Here is an 18,210-nt window from a genome sequence, read left to right as displayed (position 1 = left end):
GTGTTGTTTGTCTATGACGATGCCAACTACGTCACTGTACCCCACACCGGGCCCACCGGTGACACGTGGAAATCGGGGTGTGACAGGTTGGTATCAGAGCCAATGCTGAGTGAATTAAACACTAGTCCTTTGTGTTTAATCTCAGTTACACAATTGCACAATCCTCGATTTTCGAGTCTAGACAATGAACTTAGGAAATGTTCGACATTTCGTTTATTTTATCATTATTTTTATTATTAGCTTTGTCTTATATATTTTGTTGTGCAACTTGTTTAATTTTTGACAGGTTCATCATGCCGCCACGTATGCGAGGACGAGGAGGATTCGCCACATCGCACGATCATGAGGCAGGACCCTCACACAGGCGAGCCCCATCAGCTTCGCACAACACCGCAGCCAACGATCTTTGGAGATCATTTGCCGAGCCAGCCAGGCACTCGGTATCTGCGAGCACTTCGCCATCACTACCCCAGTCATTTGGGCCCCACTCGGAAAATGGGCCCCATGGTTCCCATGGATCTTATATACCTCTTCATCAGTCACCTCACCACTACCCAGCACCAGTTTATCAGGGCCTATACAACCCTGACGCTTTCTTGGATGAGTCGGTGGGTCATAACCCACTAGGACCGGAAGACCACTTCTCTGGTGGTCACGAGATGGAGGTTGACGAGGACACGGACCCTTCACTGCCACCGTCAGGTACGCCCAACCATCCCATCGAGATATCGGATGGGTCACCATTTAGGGGATCACCCTACAATGGTGTTGATAGCTTTGAGGAGAAGTTCAGGCAGCACGATTGGTATTACACCCCCAGCCACCACAACTCTCCGATGCTCCAGTCTCGCCATGGTTCGCCGGTGCACTCGCAGCACCACTCTCAGCAGCAGCAGCTTCAGCAGCCGCCCTTGCAGCAGGACCTATCTGAGGCCCTCTGGCGCGACGTGATCACTCCGTCGCCACCGCCACCACCAGTTTTGCCTCCTCCGCCTCAGAGGCCACGGAGGAATGCGCGTATGTCTACGCGAGGAGGGATTCGCATTGGTACCCCTCCACACATTGGTAGCAGCCGCTACTCACCTCTTCGTGAGGAGTCCGAGATGGGGGAGTCTCCGCATCCCGTTTCGGAGGTCACTTCTGCGCTGATTCTGCCTCTGCCGCCGCAGAACTTCGGAGAGTCGATTCCGGCTTACGCCAGCGCAGCGCAGTTCAACCCGTTTGAGCCGACTTTCCCTCCCGATTATGATTATACGGGAGATCCCTATTGGTTAGCCTCAGGCTACAACCCTCTCAACCAGGAGAGTACATTCGGAGGTCCCTGGGCTACGGGACCATCAGCTTTTGGTTTCCCACCGCAGGGCTACCAGCAGCCATTGCAGCCACAGCAGTACCAGCCACCACCGCCGGCACCTATGATGTCGCCACCGCAGGTTCAGGAAATCCTGCAAGGAATAAACAATGTACGACGTGATTTGCAACATGAGATGCGAGCTGATCGCCGACGCAACGATGGCATGTTCAAGAAGATGTTTGATTTGCTCAAGGGTAAGAGTAAGAAGGATCGTTAAATCCTTTGTTGTTAGCTCTTTTACTCATGTCCCTGCGTGGACATTTATTCCTGTATTCTACCCCTGCGTGGGTATATTTCCTTTATTCTACCCCTGCGTGGGTATGTTATTCTGTTAACCCCTGCGTGGGTTTGTTTTGTTTTAATTGTTGTTGTCGTTATTTGTTTAGCCCCTGCGCGGGCATGTTATTCATGTTATTTGAATTAAAGTCCCGTTTAGGGCAAAGATGTACTAGTTACTTTATTTAAAAATTTGAAATGGTTAATTTGAATTTCTCATTTTATTTATGTGCATGAATATAGTATTCAAATAAATGGAAAATATCAATTTTTATTTGATTTGCCATTCTCTTTATAAGAATCTTAGTAAGGTAGAACCTAGCTTGAATGCCTTATTAACAGGCCTAGCCAATATGGTAAAACCTGGTTGAAAAGATTCAAATCTCTGTTAACATCTGAAAACATGTTAACATTCCTGGCCAAGCGTGATCTGTAAAATCACACAAGCCACCCTTTTTAATAAATTATCTACAGATTATATCTGTACACAAGTCTGTTTATGACTTGATACCTACGGGTTATGACTATGTCATATAGTGGCAGTTGTGGTTTATGACTCTCTGTCTAGTAAAGGATTATTTGTTTAATTATACAATTTCTAATCCTATAAAAATCTAAATTTATAATTTAGTAAGTTGTCCAAAGTGACTAGGCCTATTGTGCCAATATATATTTCATTCCATAATATAGTTGCTAATAAAAGCCCTGAATGAAATTAAATAAATTAACTATTATGATTCTTAATATCATGGTTAATAAATCGTCTAGAACGATAATACTGTTAGGTTTCTAAATGAGACCTTGTCCTTTTATGTAGCTTAAAGCTACAATGGCCAAATCGGAGGAGACCAACAGTCATTCTGGAGAACACCCAGATAATACCAGGATTCACGTCACTGGTGAAGAATTGCAAGCACTGATAGATAACGCTGTTGCCAAAGCTATGGATAGGCAATTCAGGGAATCTAGCGGTACTCGGAGTAGGACCCGAACAGTATCGCACGTAAAGCCCAAGACTCATTCTGAGGCTCATAGTAAGCCACCTTCTAAAAAGAGTGAGCCGAAGAAAGATGAGGATGATAATCACTCCTCCAACCACAGCAGTATTCCTAAGCAAGAAGTCAAGCTGAAGCATGATACGCACAGCAAGTCCTGTACGTACAAATATTTCGTATCTTGCAAACCCAGAGATTTTACTGGGGAAAAAGGAGCAGTAGATTGCATGACGTGGATTGATGAGATGGATACTGTGGTTGATATCAGCGGGTGTGCTGATAGGGACGTCGTGAAGTACGTGTCCCAGTCGTTCAAGGGAGATGCGTTAGCATGGTGGAAGTCACTCCTACAAGCTGCCGGTAAGGCCACACTGTACGGTTTGTCATGGGAACAGTTTGTGGCCCTGATCAAAGAGAATTTCTGCCCGCAGCATGAGGTCGAAAGAATTGAATCGGATTTCGTATCTCTGGTTATGAAGAATCTCGATTGTCAAGCGTATCTTACTACGTTCAACACTTTATCTCGGTTAGTGCCTTATCTGGTGACCCCGGAGCCGCGAAGGATTGCTCGATTTATTGGGGGTCTGGCACCAGAGATAAAGGCAAGCGTCAAGGCTTCAAGGCCTACTACATTTAGATCAGTAGCTGATCTATCCCTCTCCCTCACTCAAGATGTTGTCAGATTGAGAGCTATGAAGAGCTCAGGGGAGAACAAAAGGAAGCGTGAGGATGACACCTAACGAAGATCTGAGAAACGACACAAGGGAAACAACGACCATAGGAAAGGGTCGGGGTTCAAGAAAGGAGATCAGTCGGGTGAAAAACCCAGATGCAAGAACTGCAAAAGACACCATTTTGGGAAGTGTCGTTTAGAAGCAAAATCCCAGTCTTCCGAGAAACGTTGCGGAATCTGCAAGTCCACAGATCATAAAGCTGTGGATTGCAAGAAAATGAAGGATGCAACTTGTTTTGGTTGCAACGAGAAAGGGCACATTCGGCCAAATTGCCCAAAGAATGCAAAGAAAGCTGACGACGGGAAGAAGACTAATGCGAGAGTCTTCAGAATGGACGCCAAGGAAGCAGTTCTAGACGAAAACGTCATTACAGGTACGTTTCTTGTAAATGATGTTTTTGCTAGAGTCTTGTTTGATTCAGGAGCTGATAAGTCATTTGTAGATGATAAGTTTTGTAAATTGTTAAACCTTCCTGTTAAAACCTTAAGTGTGAGATATGAGGTGGAATTAGCCGATGGAACCATAGAAACCGCCTCGACTGTTCTAGATGGATGTGTTATATCCATTAGGAATCATTCTTTCCCGTTATCCTTGCTTCCCTTTAAGCTAGCTGGATTCGACATAGTGATAGGCATGGATTGGTTATCGAGTAACCAAGCCCAGATTCTGTGCAACAGAAAGCAAGTAATAGTTAAGACTCCGTCTGGTGAGCCACTTACTATTCAAGGAGACACCCAGCATGGATTGTCGGAGCAAGTGTCCATGCTCAAGGCATCCAGATGCATGCAGAAATGATGTGTCATTTATATGGCACAAGTTACCATTGATGAGCCGAAGCCGAAGATTGAAGATATCCCTGTTATCTCAGAATACCCTGAAGTATTCCCTGAAGAACTACCCGGATTGCCACCGGATAGGCAAGTAGAGTTTCGGATAGACATCATTCCAGGCGCTGCGCCTGTAGCAAGAGCACCATACAGATTGGCACCAACGGAGATGAAGGAGTTGAGGACGCAGTTGGATGATTTGTTAGCTAAAGGTTTTATTAGACCTAGCTCGTCTCCTTGGGGAGCGCCAATCTTGTTCGTTAAGAAGAAGGATGGATCGATGCGTCTGTGCATCGATTACCGTGAGCTTAACAAGGTCACTATCAAGAATAGATATCCGTTACCCAGGATCGACGATCTGTTCGATCAGTTGCAGGGAGCAAGCTATTTCTCCAAGATTGACCTAAGGTCAGGTTATCATCAGTTGAAAGTCAAGGAGGAAGACGTACACAAGACAGCGTTTAGGACTCGTTATGGACATTACGAGTTCCTAGTGATGCCTTTTGGGCTCACTAACGCACCAGCCGCATTCATGGATCTCATGAATCGTGTCTGCAAGCCCTATCTAGATAAATTCGTCATCGTCTTTATTGATGACATCCTTATCTACTCGAAGAGCCAAGCTGACCATGAGAAACACCTTCGTTGTATTCTCAAACTTCTGCATCAAGAGAAGCTTTATGCCAAATTTTCGAAGTGTGAATTTTGGCTTCGAGAAGTCCAATTCCTTGGACATGTAGTAAGTGAGCGTGGTATCCAAGTAGATCCCGCTAAAGTAGAAGCAGTCATGAACTGGCAGGAGCCGAAGACTCCTACCGAGATTCGCAGTTTCCTCGTATTGGCAGGATACTATAGGCGATTTATCGAGAACTTTTCGAGGATTGCTGCGCCCCTAACGTCGTTGACTCGTAAGAAGATTAAGTTTGATTGGGGCCCTAAGCAGCAGGAATCCTTCGACATCCTGAAGAAGAAGTTGAGCAATGCGCCAGTGTTGACATTGCCCGATGGCATAGAAGATTTCATAGTATATTGCGATGCATCGCACACTGGTATGGGCTGTGTGCTCATGCAGAGAGGCAAAGTCATTGCCTACGCTTCTCGCCAGCTAAAGGTGCACGAGAAGAACTACACCACCCACGATTTGGAATTGGGTGCAGTTGTATTTGCTTTGAAGCTATGGAGACATTACTTGTATGGAACCAAGTGTATTATTTATTCGGATCACAAGAGTCTTCAGCACTTGTTCAATCAGAAAGAATTGAACTTGCGTCAAAGGCGATGGATGGAAACTCTCAATGACTATGACTGCGAGATAAGATACCATCCAGGCAAGGCAAATGTAGTTGCCGACGCTTTAAGCAGAAAGGAAAGGGTGAAACCGATCAGAATCAATGCCAAGCGCATTGAAATAAGAAATAATTTGAATGAAAGGGTGTTAGCTGCACAGAAGGAAGCTGTGTTGGAAGCTAACTATCCTGCAGAGAAGTTAGGAGTTACTGAGGAGCAGTTATCCTACGACAAAGATGGAATGCTACGACTAAACGGACGAATATGGGTTCCAGTTTATGGAGGACTTCGGGATGTTATCCTCCAGGAAGCCCACAGCTCTAAATATTCCGTTCATCCTGGAGCTGATAAGATGTACCAGGATTTGAAAGCAAACTACTGGTGGATTGGTTTGAAAAAGTCAGTAGCTGAGCATGTAGCTAAATGTTTGACTTGTGCGCAAGTCAAAGCTGAGCATCAGAAGCCGTCAGGTTTGCTTCAACAACCTGAAATTCCCAAGTGGAAATGGGAAATGGTGACAATGGATTTCATCACCAAGTTGCCGAAGACGAAAAAGGGAAATGATACCATATGGGTCATAGTAGATAGACTGACTAAGTCAGCTCATTTTCTACCCATCAAGGAGACGTATAGCTCTGATATGTTAGCTCAATTATACGTCGATAAGATAGTAGCGCTACATGGTATACCTATATCTATTATCTCCGATAGAGATACTAGATATACGTCGCATTTTTGGAAGAGTTTCCAACAATCGTTGGGCACTCGTTTGAATTTTAGTACGGCTTATCATCCTCAGACCGATGGTCAGAGTGAGCGTACTATTCAAACTTTGGAAGACATGCTACGTGCATGTGCGATCGACTTGGGTGGTAGTTGGGATAAGAACCTACCACTGATTGAATTCTCCTACAACAATAGCTACCATTCCAGCATAAAAGCTGCGCCTTTTGAGGCCCTATACGGTAGGAAGTGTAGATCGCCCATTTGTTGGGCAGAAGTTGGAGATGTCCAGTTGTCAGGACCAGATATCGTCTTTGAGATGACAGACAAGATCGTTCAGATTCGCGATCGTTTGAAAGCTGCCAGGGATAGGCAGAAAAGTTATGCGGACCCTAAGCGCAAAGACTTTCACTTTGATGTAGGTGATAAGGTATTGCTTAAAGTATCGCCCTGGAAGGGTGTGATGCGATTTGGAAAGAAAGGCAAGCTAAGCCCGAGATACATAGGACCTTTCGAGATTATCGAACGTGTCGGGTCAGTCGCTTACAAGTTAAACTTGCCTGAAGAGCTTAGCGCTATTCATAATGTGTTCCACATCTGTAATTTGAAGAAGTGTTTCGCTGACGAATCACTGGTTATACCGCATACAGATATACACATAGACGAAAGTCTGAAATTCGTAGAAAAACCTTTGTCAATTGAGGATCGACAGGTGAAAAAGCTTCGAAGGAAGCACGTGCCTATTGTTAAGGTCAAATGGGATGCCCGTAGAGGTCCCGAATACACGTGGGAAGTGGAATCCACGATGCAAGAGAAATATCCCCATTTGTTTCAATAAATCTCGAGGGCGAGATTTCTTTTAAGGGGGTGAGGATGTAACACCTCGAAAAATTTCGTCCAATAATGTCTTGACACGTGTCATAAGGTTCCGGTATGTGAAAATATACTTTAGAGGGACTAAAAGTGACAAACAGTGAAAACTATGGAACGTAAGGGTCCAAAGTGTCAACAATGGAAAAATAGACTCTATGATAACCCTACATAATGTTCATAACCTTAAACGGATGGTTCATGGATCATACGACGCGAAAATTGCACAAAAGTGAGGAATTACAAACTATAGGGGCCAAAAGTGTCAACATGTTGAATTTATACCTCTGAGTGAACTTTTGGCAGACCCGAAGCTTTATAATGCTAAAATATACTCACTAGAATATGTGGTTAAAATTTCGTGAAGTTTCGTCAACGTATGAGAAAGTTATGGCCAAAACCGTACTTGTGGGACTAAAAGCGTCAACGTCGAATTTCATGGCTTTTCGGTTGAGCGCAAAGTTATCCGAGGACATTACCATGTTGGTAAATGTCCTAAGGTTCTTAGAAACCAAGTTTGGGGGTTTACGAGTCAAAATAAGCAGCCGAAACATCGCGTGCAAGTTCAGGGACCAAAGCTGCCAAGTTTGAAACATTTTTGGGCCTGCAGACCCCAGGCGACCCGCCTGGGAATCCTTAGGCGGGCCGCGTGAACCCCCCAGCATCAGAAATTCGCGAATTTTGCAAATTTGGTCCGAATTTGAAGTTGTAAACAGCTGTGGCCACCTCCTTTTGCTCCAATAGACTCTCATGCATGCCTAGGACTACAGTGGCCTCCCTCAAACCTCTGAATTCAGCTTTAAAGCAGATCAAAGTTCATTTCTTGGGCATTTGCATTTAGTAACAAGAGCTCTCAACTCGCAAGAACTCTCTCAAGACTTCTGGAGCTAATCTGAACGACAAGGCCACCTCTAAGTGATAACTAAGCATCAATAGGACCTTTGTAAGCTTCTAATTCAGTCTCAAATTCGTTCTTGCTTTGATTATTGCTAAAAGTCAAACTGATTGTTCTTATACTTTGACTTTCTGATTAAACGAGTTTTACTCAGTCATTTCTCAAATTGAAACCAAATATATGTTGGTATTTATGTGGGAAACAAACCCTCAAAAGGGTATTCTCTGATTCCCACTTATTGCATGCTAATTGTCGAGTCAAAGGCATTCTTAAAAAGTCAACAGAAATGGTTTTTGTGAAAAATAGCTTAAATGGTAATGTAAAGGACATGCAATCTGTTTGATCATCATAAATAGCTTTATAATGAATATAAGAATGTGTTTTACCATGATCAACTCGACAATCTTTAGTATAAATACGAATCGGAACCGAAAGTCTTGTAAAACGACTATTTCGTAGACTATCGATTCGGATTCGTACATGCATGATTGAGATCTGTATTGGAGAGTATTTTTTGACCATTTTTATTTTGGTAAAACTCTCTGGAATTTTTGTTGTTTGAGCCTATGCTTAGCCGATTCATTTGCATGTTTCCGATTATGCTTAAAGTTGACTATTTTGCCCTTTGTGATATAAAACGTGATTTTTGGAAAAGTGAAAGAGTAGAAATCTTTATTTCTAATATATAAACTTGCACCGAAAATTTGAGACCAGTTGGTGGTCCAGATTGTGAATTATGGCCGATAGCGTAAAACTATGTTCTTATGTTTAATAAACGACGTATTTCGCATATAACCCATTTCTGGCCACGTTTTGATACAAAACTTTTTACCCGCTGATGTTATATAATATTTTGGGATTTTTGATGATTTTTATTTAATTTTTGGCTGGTCGTATCTTAGATCGCTTAGTTATTTCGGTTTATGTCGGTTTTGACCGTTTAGGCCATAAAATGAGTTTTATGCATTCTTTTGACCCGAAACCTTTTCCTACTGATTTTATATGTTAAATAAATTATTTTAAGTATTCTGGAAATATAAAAATCCCAGATTTATTTTGAAAACCCGGAAACGGCGTTAAATCGTATTTTAAGCATTTTTAGCGCATAATAAGCGTTATACTCATTTTAAACATATAAGACTTATACCTACTGATGTAATTAGCATATTTTCATAATAACAGTAAGTATAAGTATATGAACTCAGATTTCCAGTTTTGGCATTTTTAGCCCTTGTGAATTTACTAAAATACCCCTACGGTGCATAGTTTGATTTTAAATGTTAAGTTTGGTATATGGGTCATACCCTACTGTTATAACATGTTAAATAAAGTATATGTACTGTATAAACCAGACCCGAAACTCAGATTTCTAATTTGACTCTTTTATAATCTTTTAAATGACCAAAATGCCCTTATAAGGCATAAATTGAGTTTAAAATTATTCCGGGCAATATAGAACATAACTTACTGATGTTATATCATATTTAAAGCATATTATCTCAGGGAACTTGCATTTGACTCTTTTGGCTACCCGTAACGCCTTTTTGTGTTCGGTTCGGTTTACGTAACTAGTTTGCGTAAATTGACCGAAACGGGTCAAACGTTATCATTTTTATCTCAAAATCCAGAATGTATTTAGTATACCCATATTATACAAGTATTCAAACTTGTCGGGTCTAAATCACATTCTATCCGGTCTTTCGCTTAATCGTGCGCTTGTACCGTATCGTCCATAAAACTAACCGGTCTTAGCTAAAGCTTAAATAAAAGACCCGTTAGGAATCTAATAGGTTATTATAAACCTTTGTTCCAGATTAGGAGGCCCAGTAAAAGCTACCTACACTTACTATTTGTGATTCATACTTGCTCAGGTAAATACATTTTGACTTATTTTCCCTATACGGGCTTGGGGTACGGTATTTAAAATACCGCTTGATCGGGCGCACAAGTCCTGCACCTTATGGGTGTACAGTCTTGAATAGCTTATGCGACTCGTTTAAACAGTCTTGTCTTACTTTAGGCTTTGGGGGGTTATTGACCGTGTCCCGGATATCCTTAGCATTATCTTACGAGATGGCCACGACCAGAGCACGGGGTGTAGGCGTACACCCGGCGTGTATAACTCTTTAATGTGGTGTGTTATTTAACCTTTATCCCGGACAGCAGATCCCGGGCCACCATAAGTACGGGTACATGTAAATCGTTCACAAGTTTATATTGCATAATTATCCCAAGTTAATAAAAATATTTATGCCTTGTGCATTTAAATCAATTTTCAATCATTTTTAAAATGAGTCAGTCGAATTGTATTTACCAGTGTAAACTGACGTATTTTTCCCAAAAGGTTAAGTGCAGGTACTATACGAAATAGGCTGGCTGTTTCCTAAGAGCGTCCACTATAGTCTCGCAAGCTCGGACGACAAATAACTGTTGAACAATTTTATCTTATTTTTATTTGATCCGCCTGTGGATCCGTTTCAACTACTTATGATGTTTATTATGTCATTTTAATTAAAGTTGAAATGTATCTATTCTGCTTCCGCTGTGCATTATTATATTGTGTTGTTTGTCTATGACGATGCCAACTACGTCACTGTACCCCACACCGGGCCCACCGGTGACACGTGGAAATCGGGGTGTGACATCCAGGTCTACAGGAAGATGACCTTCTTCATTTCTCTCATCATCATGATCCCCATCACTTGAACCATCCAGTTCTTCCCTAGTAAATTCTACATTAGCCCTGAACCTCTGCATATCGACTTCTATTTCATAAACCATATTATCTTCCTCAACATACTCAAAATCATGATCAATTTCTTCATCCTCTTCATTCGGATCTTCACTTTATTCCTCATCTTCATTCAGACTTTCATTTTCATTTTGTATTAAAAATGATGCTGGAACAATTTCTTTACATGGCCCTGCAGGAACTTCATAGGACTCCATCAAGATTGTTGACCTCCGGTGTTCAACATACATATCTATCAGGCTGACTCCTTGACGCACATGATCAAACATAGATTCTAAATCAACATCACATTTTAATGTCCTAAGACCAAAATCCAAAGACATGTAAGGTTCCTTGTAATGAATGCAGGAAAAGAGACCATCATTGTAGCCTATTTTCTTAATCATCTCCTCTAAAACATCCGTAGTCAACACATGAAAATCTACATGATCAATGTAGTTCATCTTTCCATCTAAGTATTCCCTATTTGGGTTTTCTACAAAATTACCTCCATGGTGTAATTTAATTGTAAATTGACTATGAGTTTCACTTGTAAACAAACATCAACAACATATTAACACAGCAAAAGGTTCAAATTTTACCTAAATCAGACCCTGTGAGCTTGCATGTCACTTACGGTACATCTCGTTTGGTTCGAAATACTGATCTTCAGCTCTAATCTTCCATAATCGAAGATCCATACTCGTAACAGAGTGCCAATCGCTTGTAATTGTTCAAATGTGCAGGATCGCCATGTACAGAGTGATGATTTTAGAACTAAATTAAGTTGAGGGTTTCAGACTGATGAAATGTGAAAGATAAAAGGATGCAAGTAAAGATTAGGGTAAAATTACCAGTTTGCCATTTGACCGTTTAAAGAAAACGTTGGAATCTAACGGAAACATAGGCCAGGGGGTAATCTTGCGACAGATCAACACCGTTGGGGGGTCAGACAGCAATATTTTTCTGGGAGAGGGTCAGAGTGCCAATTGGCTTAAATCCGAAAAGGTAATTTACTCAAAATGTTATCATATGTTATTTTGAGATGAAAATAAACTTAAAAAGGTGAGAAACACACGGCAACATACAAACTTAATTTTGTAATTTTAAAATTCAAATGATTTTTTTTTTCTTGGGGTGGGAGTTGAAGAAAAGTCAAAGCTAAAATAATGATGGTACCAAATTTTCAAAAGCCCAAAAAACAAACTCTCATTATGCTTCCTGCCCCTGTCCTTATATGTAGAAAATGACACCTCAATAACAACTTTTATTACAAAATACTCGATTATACCCAACCCCTTTTAACCACCCACCCACTCACTCACTCCCCATATATAAAATGGTTGCACCCATCATGCATCAATGCACACATGAATGTTCTAACTTGATTCAACCTTAAAGACCCTCCTCTCAAAGGCTCCAACCAGTACACTCTTTGTGTTCTAGCCATGGCTAATCATCCAATCTTGTTTTTGATACTCCTATACAATCTGGTTCAATATGATGGCCGAATGAAGCAACACTTGTCAACCTTTTGATAACAATCATGGCGCTATCCCTCCTGAGCTTATTCTTCTTATGTTATTTATTCCTAGTGTCCAACTTCATAAAGGTTGTTCGAGTTTTCTTGACCTTGCAAGCCCGTTGAATACTTTGGTACATTTCAAGATTATCTGTTTAAACAACTTTGCAGTGAAGTGATGCAAGTTCTACACATATTTCTATCCCTCTTGAGCTAATATAGTCTATGTATAATGTGTATATAATCTTGTAAGCTTATTCTCCTTTTGAAGTGGCATAACTTTTTTCTTTCTTCTAGTTATGTATGTAAACTAGAGGGTCAAACCCAAGCGTTGCATCGGGGATGTTAAAATTTGTAATGCTCGATTTCGACGGCTACAAAAAAAGTTTGTTTATTATGGTTTTATTGCACAAAAGATGTATGGTTTAACCCAAAAAAAGTCATGTTTATATCAATCGAAAACTATAAAAACAAATACCGATAGCCGGTTTCAATAACACTGTTACCGCTACCGATGTTCGGTTGGAATCGACTCAATTCGCACTATACTGCTATTTCAAATACAACTATTTTTTTAATATAATTTATAATATTGGAACGTCGAGGAAAAAAAATTAAAACGCAAATGCATATTTAATGGGTGAAACCCACACGTTGCGGTATTAAGTTAAAAAGCTGTAAGGCTTGATTTTGATAGTAAAAAGGAATACGTTAACGATGATTTAACTTCATTTAAAAAGTTTTAAGGCTTGATTTGGGGAGTTTAGTGTTGGTTCGGTTAAACGTATTTTGGATAAAAATAGAGATTTCAGCTCGAGGTATGTTTAGGAATGGAGTAGCTGGGTTCCGTTAAAATGCAACCTTTTTGCATGGAGGGCCGAAATGGAAAGACTTCCTACCAAGGTTGAGCTCCGTAAGCGAAATATCCCTCTTGAGGATGACTTTTGTCCGATGTGCGGTTCTGATATGGAGTCAGCCACCCACCTCTTTACTGCTTGCATTTTCGCATCGAAGGTGTGGTCGATGATTACTCGGTGGTGCAAAGTTCCGGAGTTGGTTGCTTTTTCGGTTAGAGACATCTTGGAGTTCCACAACTTTTGCGGTCTAAAGGGTAGGATGCTGGTTGCTTTTAAAGGCATTGCGTTAATCACGTGCTGGCAAATATGGAAGGCTAGGAACGAGCTAATTTTTTCGAATATTATCAGGAAGGAGGAGGAAATTGTTAGTTTGATTAAATCTATTGGGTTTCTCTGGTTTAAGAATAGGTCCAGATTTAAAGATGTAACGTGGGACGATTGGTGTAAATTTGTATAGTCGTTTTGGCCGCCCGCTTTTTTTGGGCTATGCTGGTGTTTAATGAAGTTTTCCTTTCAAAAAAAAAAGGAATACGTTAACAATGATTTTACTTCATTAAATAACTAGATTTACCACCCGCCGCAATGTGGCGGGGGATTCAATAGTTAAATATCATGTTAGATGAAAGGCACATGTTTCTCACATGACCACGAGCCTGTGTGTAAAATAGAGAAAAAAATAACTAAGTCAATATCTGACTCGCACGTTGTTGCGATAGACCTATCAAATGGGGGACAATAGACGCGATGCGACAGACATGTCAAACAGGAAAAAATAGATGAAAAACGTTGAACCCCACACACACATTGCGGCGTGTTAAGTCAGAAATTTAGAACGACACGTTAAACGGAGAACTTATGAAAAATGAAAAGTATATAAAAGACTAAAGTTGAAAGTAAAAAAAATGTTGAGATTAAATTACAAAAGATGAAAAGTTTTGGATTGAAAGTAAAAAAAATTAAAAGGGGTTAAATTGCAAAAGATGAAAACTTTTGAATTAAAAGTGAAAAATCAAATTAATCAAAGGGGTTAAAATACCAAAGATTGAAACTTTAGACTTAAATTGCCAAAAATTGAAACTTTAGAGTTAAAAAAGAAATCAATTAAATAAAAGAGATAAATAGATTTAGTTAAATTGATGTTTATTATTATGATTATATAATAAAAAAGATAAATATCAATTAAACAAAAGAGATAAATAGATTTAGTTAAATTGATGTTTAATATTATTATTATTATTTAATAAAAGAGATAAATAAGAAAATAAGGGTGAGAAATTACCAGAGAATGACACGTGTCCAAAAAGAATTTTTGTTTATTAGTATAGAAAGATTTATATGATGTAACAAAAAAATAATAATATAATACTTATCCAACACTTCACTATACATAATTAACGTAATACTTTTCTTTAGAACGACAAATTTTATATTGAACTGAGTGGTCGTCGGTCGATTTGCGAGACTAACCTCAGTTTGAGAACCCACAAGGTTTCTTCATAGAGGGCATCACACCTGCTTAACGGGCTCAAATCGCGTTCTTGGAGGAACCCGATACCAATTGCGCCACCATAAGAGTCGAAACCGTGTTCTCGGATTCGAACGAGCGATTTCTAAAAAAGGCCTAGTTCTTATCTCCATTACCATTCAGGGGCGGAGCTTAGTGGAAATTCGGGGGTGCACCCGCCCCCCGAATGTTTCGGTTAGAAGTTTAAAATTTCCGAATTTTCGTCTGAAAATTTTAAAATTATAAAGGATCGCACCCCCAATTATTTTGTCTAAATATTTATACAATATATAAATTGGGTTTCGTTACTTTCCGCCACCAGAACTTTTAGTCAAACTCCGCCACGGTTGCTATTGACAACTCCACCAAATGGAGCGGCTTTAACACTATCATATAAGTTTATTAAAAAGAATTATTTTCATTATCAGTCTATATATTAATTACTTTACTCTGTATATTAATTACTATGTATATTAACTTTAACTCTGTATGTTAATTTTGAACAAACTGAACAATAGAATACTTTTGCAATTTTAAGTTTTAGCCACTAAACTATTTGGCAAATTTGGAAAGTTGTTAAACGCGCAAATTTTGCATACGTGTCCTTGATTCCATTACGTATGAAAATAAAAACTTTAATATAAAAAAACATAACATTTGATTCTTTTATTAACATCAAAAGATTGTTTATTTATTCATACTTGTTAGATTACATCAAAATAAAAGGTAGACGAGCAACAAGCTGCGTCATCACCTTTTTCTGAATTGCAAACTCTAATCTACTAAAGATAAAACCGCGTCCCCCCTGAGGTTGAGCAATTGTTGTGGATGACCCGTTGGACCCTGGTCAGGAATTGGGTAGCTTCTGGCGCTAGGGAGTCAAATGTATCAAAGGCAAAAGGGACAAAAACATGTTGGTTCTCTGCACAAACTTTAGCGTGCTTATCAACTTTCTTCGATTCTGCCTTTCTTGTTGTTTGCAGTGGCGGACCTAGAAATTATTTGCTGAGGGTGCGGATAAGTGGTTCAAGCATATTTTCAGGGGGTGCGGTCGGGTTTTTTGCCTAAAAAATACACTAATTTTTTTTTCAAGGGGTGCGCCCGCCCACCTTGGGCTTCACCTAGGTCCGCCCCTGGCTGTTTGTCCAGCTACAAACCCGTTTTCCCTTAAACCAACCAGAGGGGAAACCCCCGGTGAGGTCCACACAAGCATGTTTCCCCTAGCCCAACCAAAGATGAGCAGATCCGCTGGTCACAGAGTAGATCTCCCTTCCATAGGGTCCGTAAGGAAATTCACAGGAGCTCTTTACAATGCACCGCGTGCTCTCCGTATTTATCCATATAAGTTTTACGACATATCGGGCAGGTTTCATCTTCTAGGTACATAGGGATCATCAACCGGTATTTAAGGATGGCTCTGTATTCTACGACATATAAAGCTAGGGTCATGACTAACCGCTCCACCAAGGCGCTTAACCCCATTCTCTAGCTTGTCAATCCCTCTCAGAAAAAGCATGTCCTGAACTTTCCACCCATCACATGTCGGCTAAAAAACCTCTGTTTTGTTAACTATTTTGTTGCCTACGTCGGCTTTTCACAAGAAAATGTTAAATGGTATATCACCTGTATATAAAATTTTGTGCTCATGCAAGAATTTTAGAAACAATAGCATATTGTTTTTTCTTTAAATTTTTTATTTACTTTATAATTTAAATTTAAATTGTTTTTATCATATTATTTTTTCCTCTTATAGCTTTTAAAATACGATGTTTTATAAAATTTTGAGCATATCGTTTGTGACGTGTTTATTTTTATTTACGTTTCGGTATAGTTTTTACTCAATACCGAGTTGTGAATAGTAATGTACAAGTGATCGAAGCACAAACATGCATGTCATTAAAGTTGTCTCGCAGCTTAGTTTTTTTTATATAAAGTGACGCCGTTTACCCCTTTTTTGTTATTTCAATAGTATAATATGACGTATGTATTTTAATGTTTTACTCAATAGCAAACTCATCAGACTTAAATATTTATTCTTTACCATGACGAACCATCCGAACATTACACCGGTTCCGTGACAAACCGAGTCGATTCCGATCAACTAACATTAGTACCATATTAATATTATCAGAACCGGTAACTTATTATCGGAACCGGTGCCGGTATTAGTTTTTATGGTTTTCGTGATGTATTTCTTTCTGCTGCTATACTGAATTTTGTACCGTATTGGTACCGTAACGAATCGAACTGATAATGATCGAATATCTACGCAACGCACGAAGAATCCCACTAGTTCTATATCAATTGAACATTCAAACCCAAAACGGGTCACGCTCCTAAAAGAGTATATGCAAGTGAAATTAGCACAAGCCCAGACCCAATTCACACTATTCATAAACTTATGCATATAAGACCCGGAAGTCTTGAAAATACTATGTTTCCGAACATGTAGTTTGTAGTTCATCATCATCATCATACTCAGTAAATTCCATCAATAGCAAAGCAAAGGTAGGGTCTGAGGCGGGTAAGGTGTAAACAACCTTACCTCTACCTCGTATGAATAGAGAGGCTGATTCCAGTGAGACCCCCAGCTCGATAGTAGTTTCGCATCAAGCCTTGGACATAAAGCACATAACACTCAGCAATCGGGACAAAGACTGATTAGTGCATGTACCCTTTTGTCGTCCAGCTATCAACGCCACCACATGATACATGATTAACCATCCTTAGATTTTAACATTGTTTTGACAAAATTAGTAAAATAACGTTAAAATCTTGTAGTTATAGATGTAAAATCTTGTGTGATAATCTGATCAGGGGTGGACCTATCTTGTGTGATACTCCGCTACCCCTTGGCGCTCCGGCGGTAGTGTAAATTTTGGAAAAAATTGACCTTTTTTTGATGTTTTTTTGATGTTTTTTCAATTCCATTACCCTTTTCTTTTATAAAACGTTACCCATACGAAGACTTTCTAGATCCGCCGCTGACTCTGATATGAATATTTGAGTATAAAAATACCTTTAAAAGGTTAGTTATTGTGATATAAAAATCTTAAATATAAACACAAAAAGTTCGATACAAGTAAGGATTCAAGGGTCCAAAAAAAGTAAATGCATGTGAGATTAGCATGGGTTAGGGCCTAATTTACTAGGATGTGCGTGGTACTGATACCGTATCGAATCAATACTGGTACCAAAATTTATTAAAACTGAGTATTGATACCGGTACAACACTTGTATATGCTCATCCCTACAATTAAGTATGCATAGTCCAAAGAACAAAGTCTTGAAAATACTATATATATTTCAGTGTCAAGGACTCAAGGGAACTACAAAAGGCAAAAATTTATTGACCAATTTAATGCAAACCTGTTTTTTCATGTACCTTTTTATCTTTGAACTTTAAAAAAAAAAAAAAGAGACAAACTGCCTTTACTTCATTTGTCCTTTTGTCACATTTTCTGCAAAGTTAAAAACAAGGGACCAATTGACAGTTTTACATTACAAATACATTTTTTGTTACATGAAAATGACTAAAAACTTTTTTACATCCATGTACAACTTTTCTTGCATGAAAATGAAGAGAGATTTACATTTATAAACGACTTTTATATCATGAAAAATTATAAGTTTTG

General features: G+C 39.5%; 1 protein-coding gene across 1 annotated transcript; it reads left to right on the top strand.

Moving 5' to 3' along the window:
* Positions 1 to 13,096: 13,096 nt before the first annotated feature.
* LOC110919169 lies at positions 13,097 to 13,528 on the top strand. Its single transcript, XM_022163446.1, has one exon. It carries the CDS (start codon positions 13,097 to 13,099, stop codon positions 13,526 to 13,528), a length of 432 nt encoding a protein of 143 aa, XP_022019138.1.
* Positions 13,529 to 18,210: the final 4,682 nt, after the last annotated feature.

The sequence above is a fragment of the Helianthus annuus genome, chromosome 16 (genome assembly GCF_002127325.2).
Source record: "Helianthus annuus cultivar XRQ/B chromosome 16, HanXRQr2.0-SUNRISE, whole genome shotgun sequence".
Classification (NCBI taxonomy): domain Eukaryota; kingdom Viridiplantae; phylum Streptophyta; class Magnoliopsida; order Asterales; family Asteraceae; genus Helianthus; species Helianthus annuus.
This window is presented reverse-complemented; position numbering and strand designations above follow the sequence as displayed.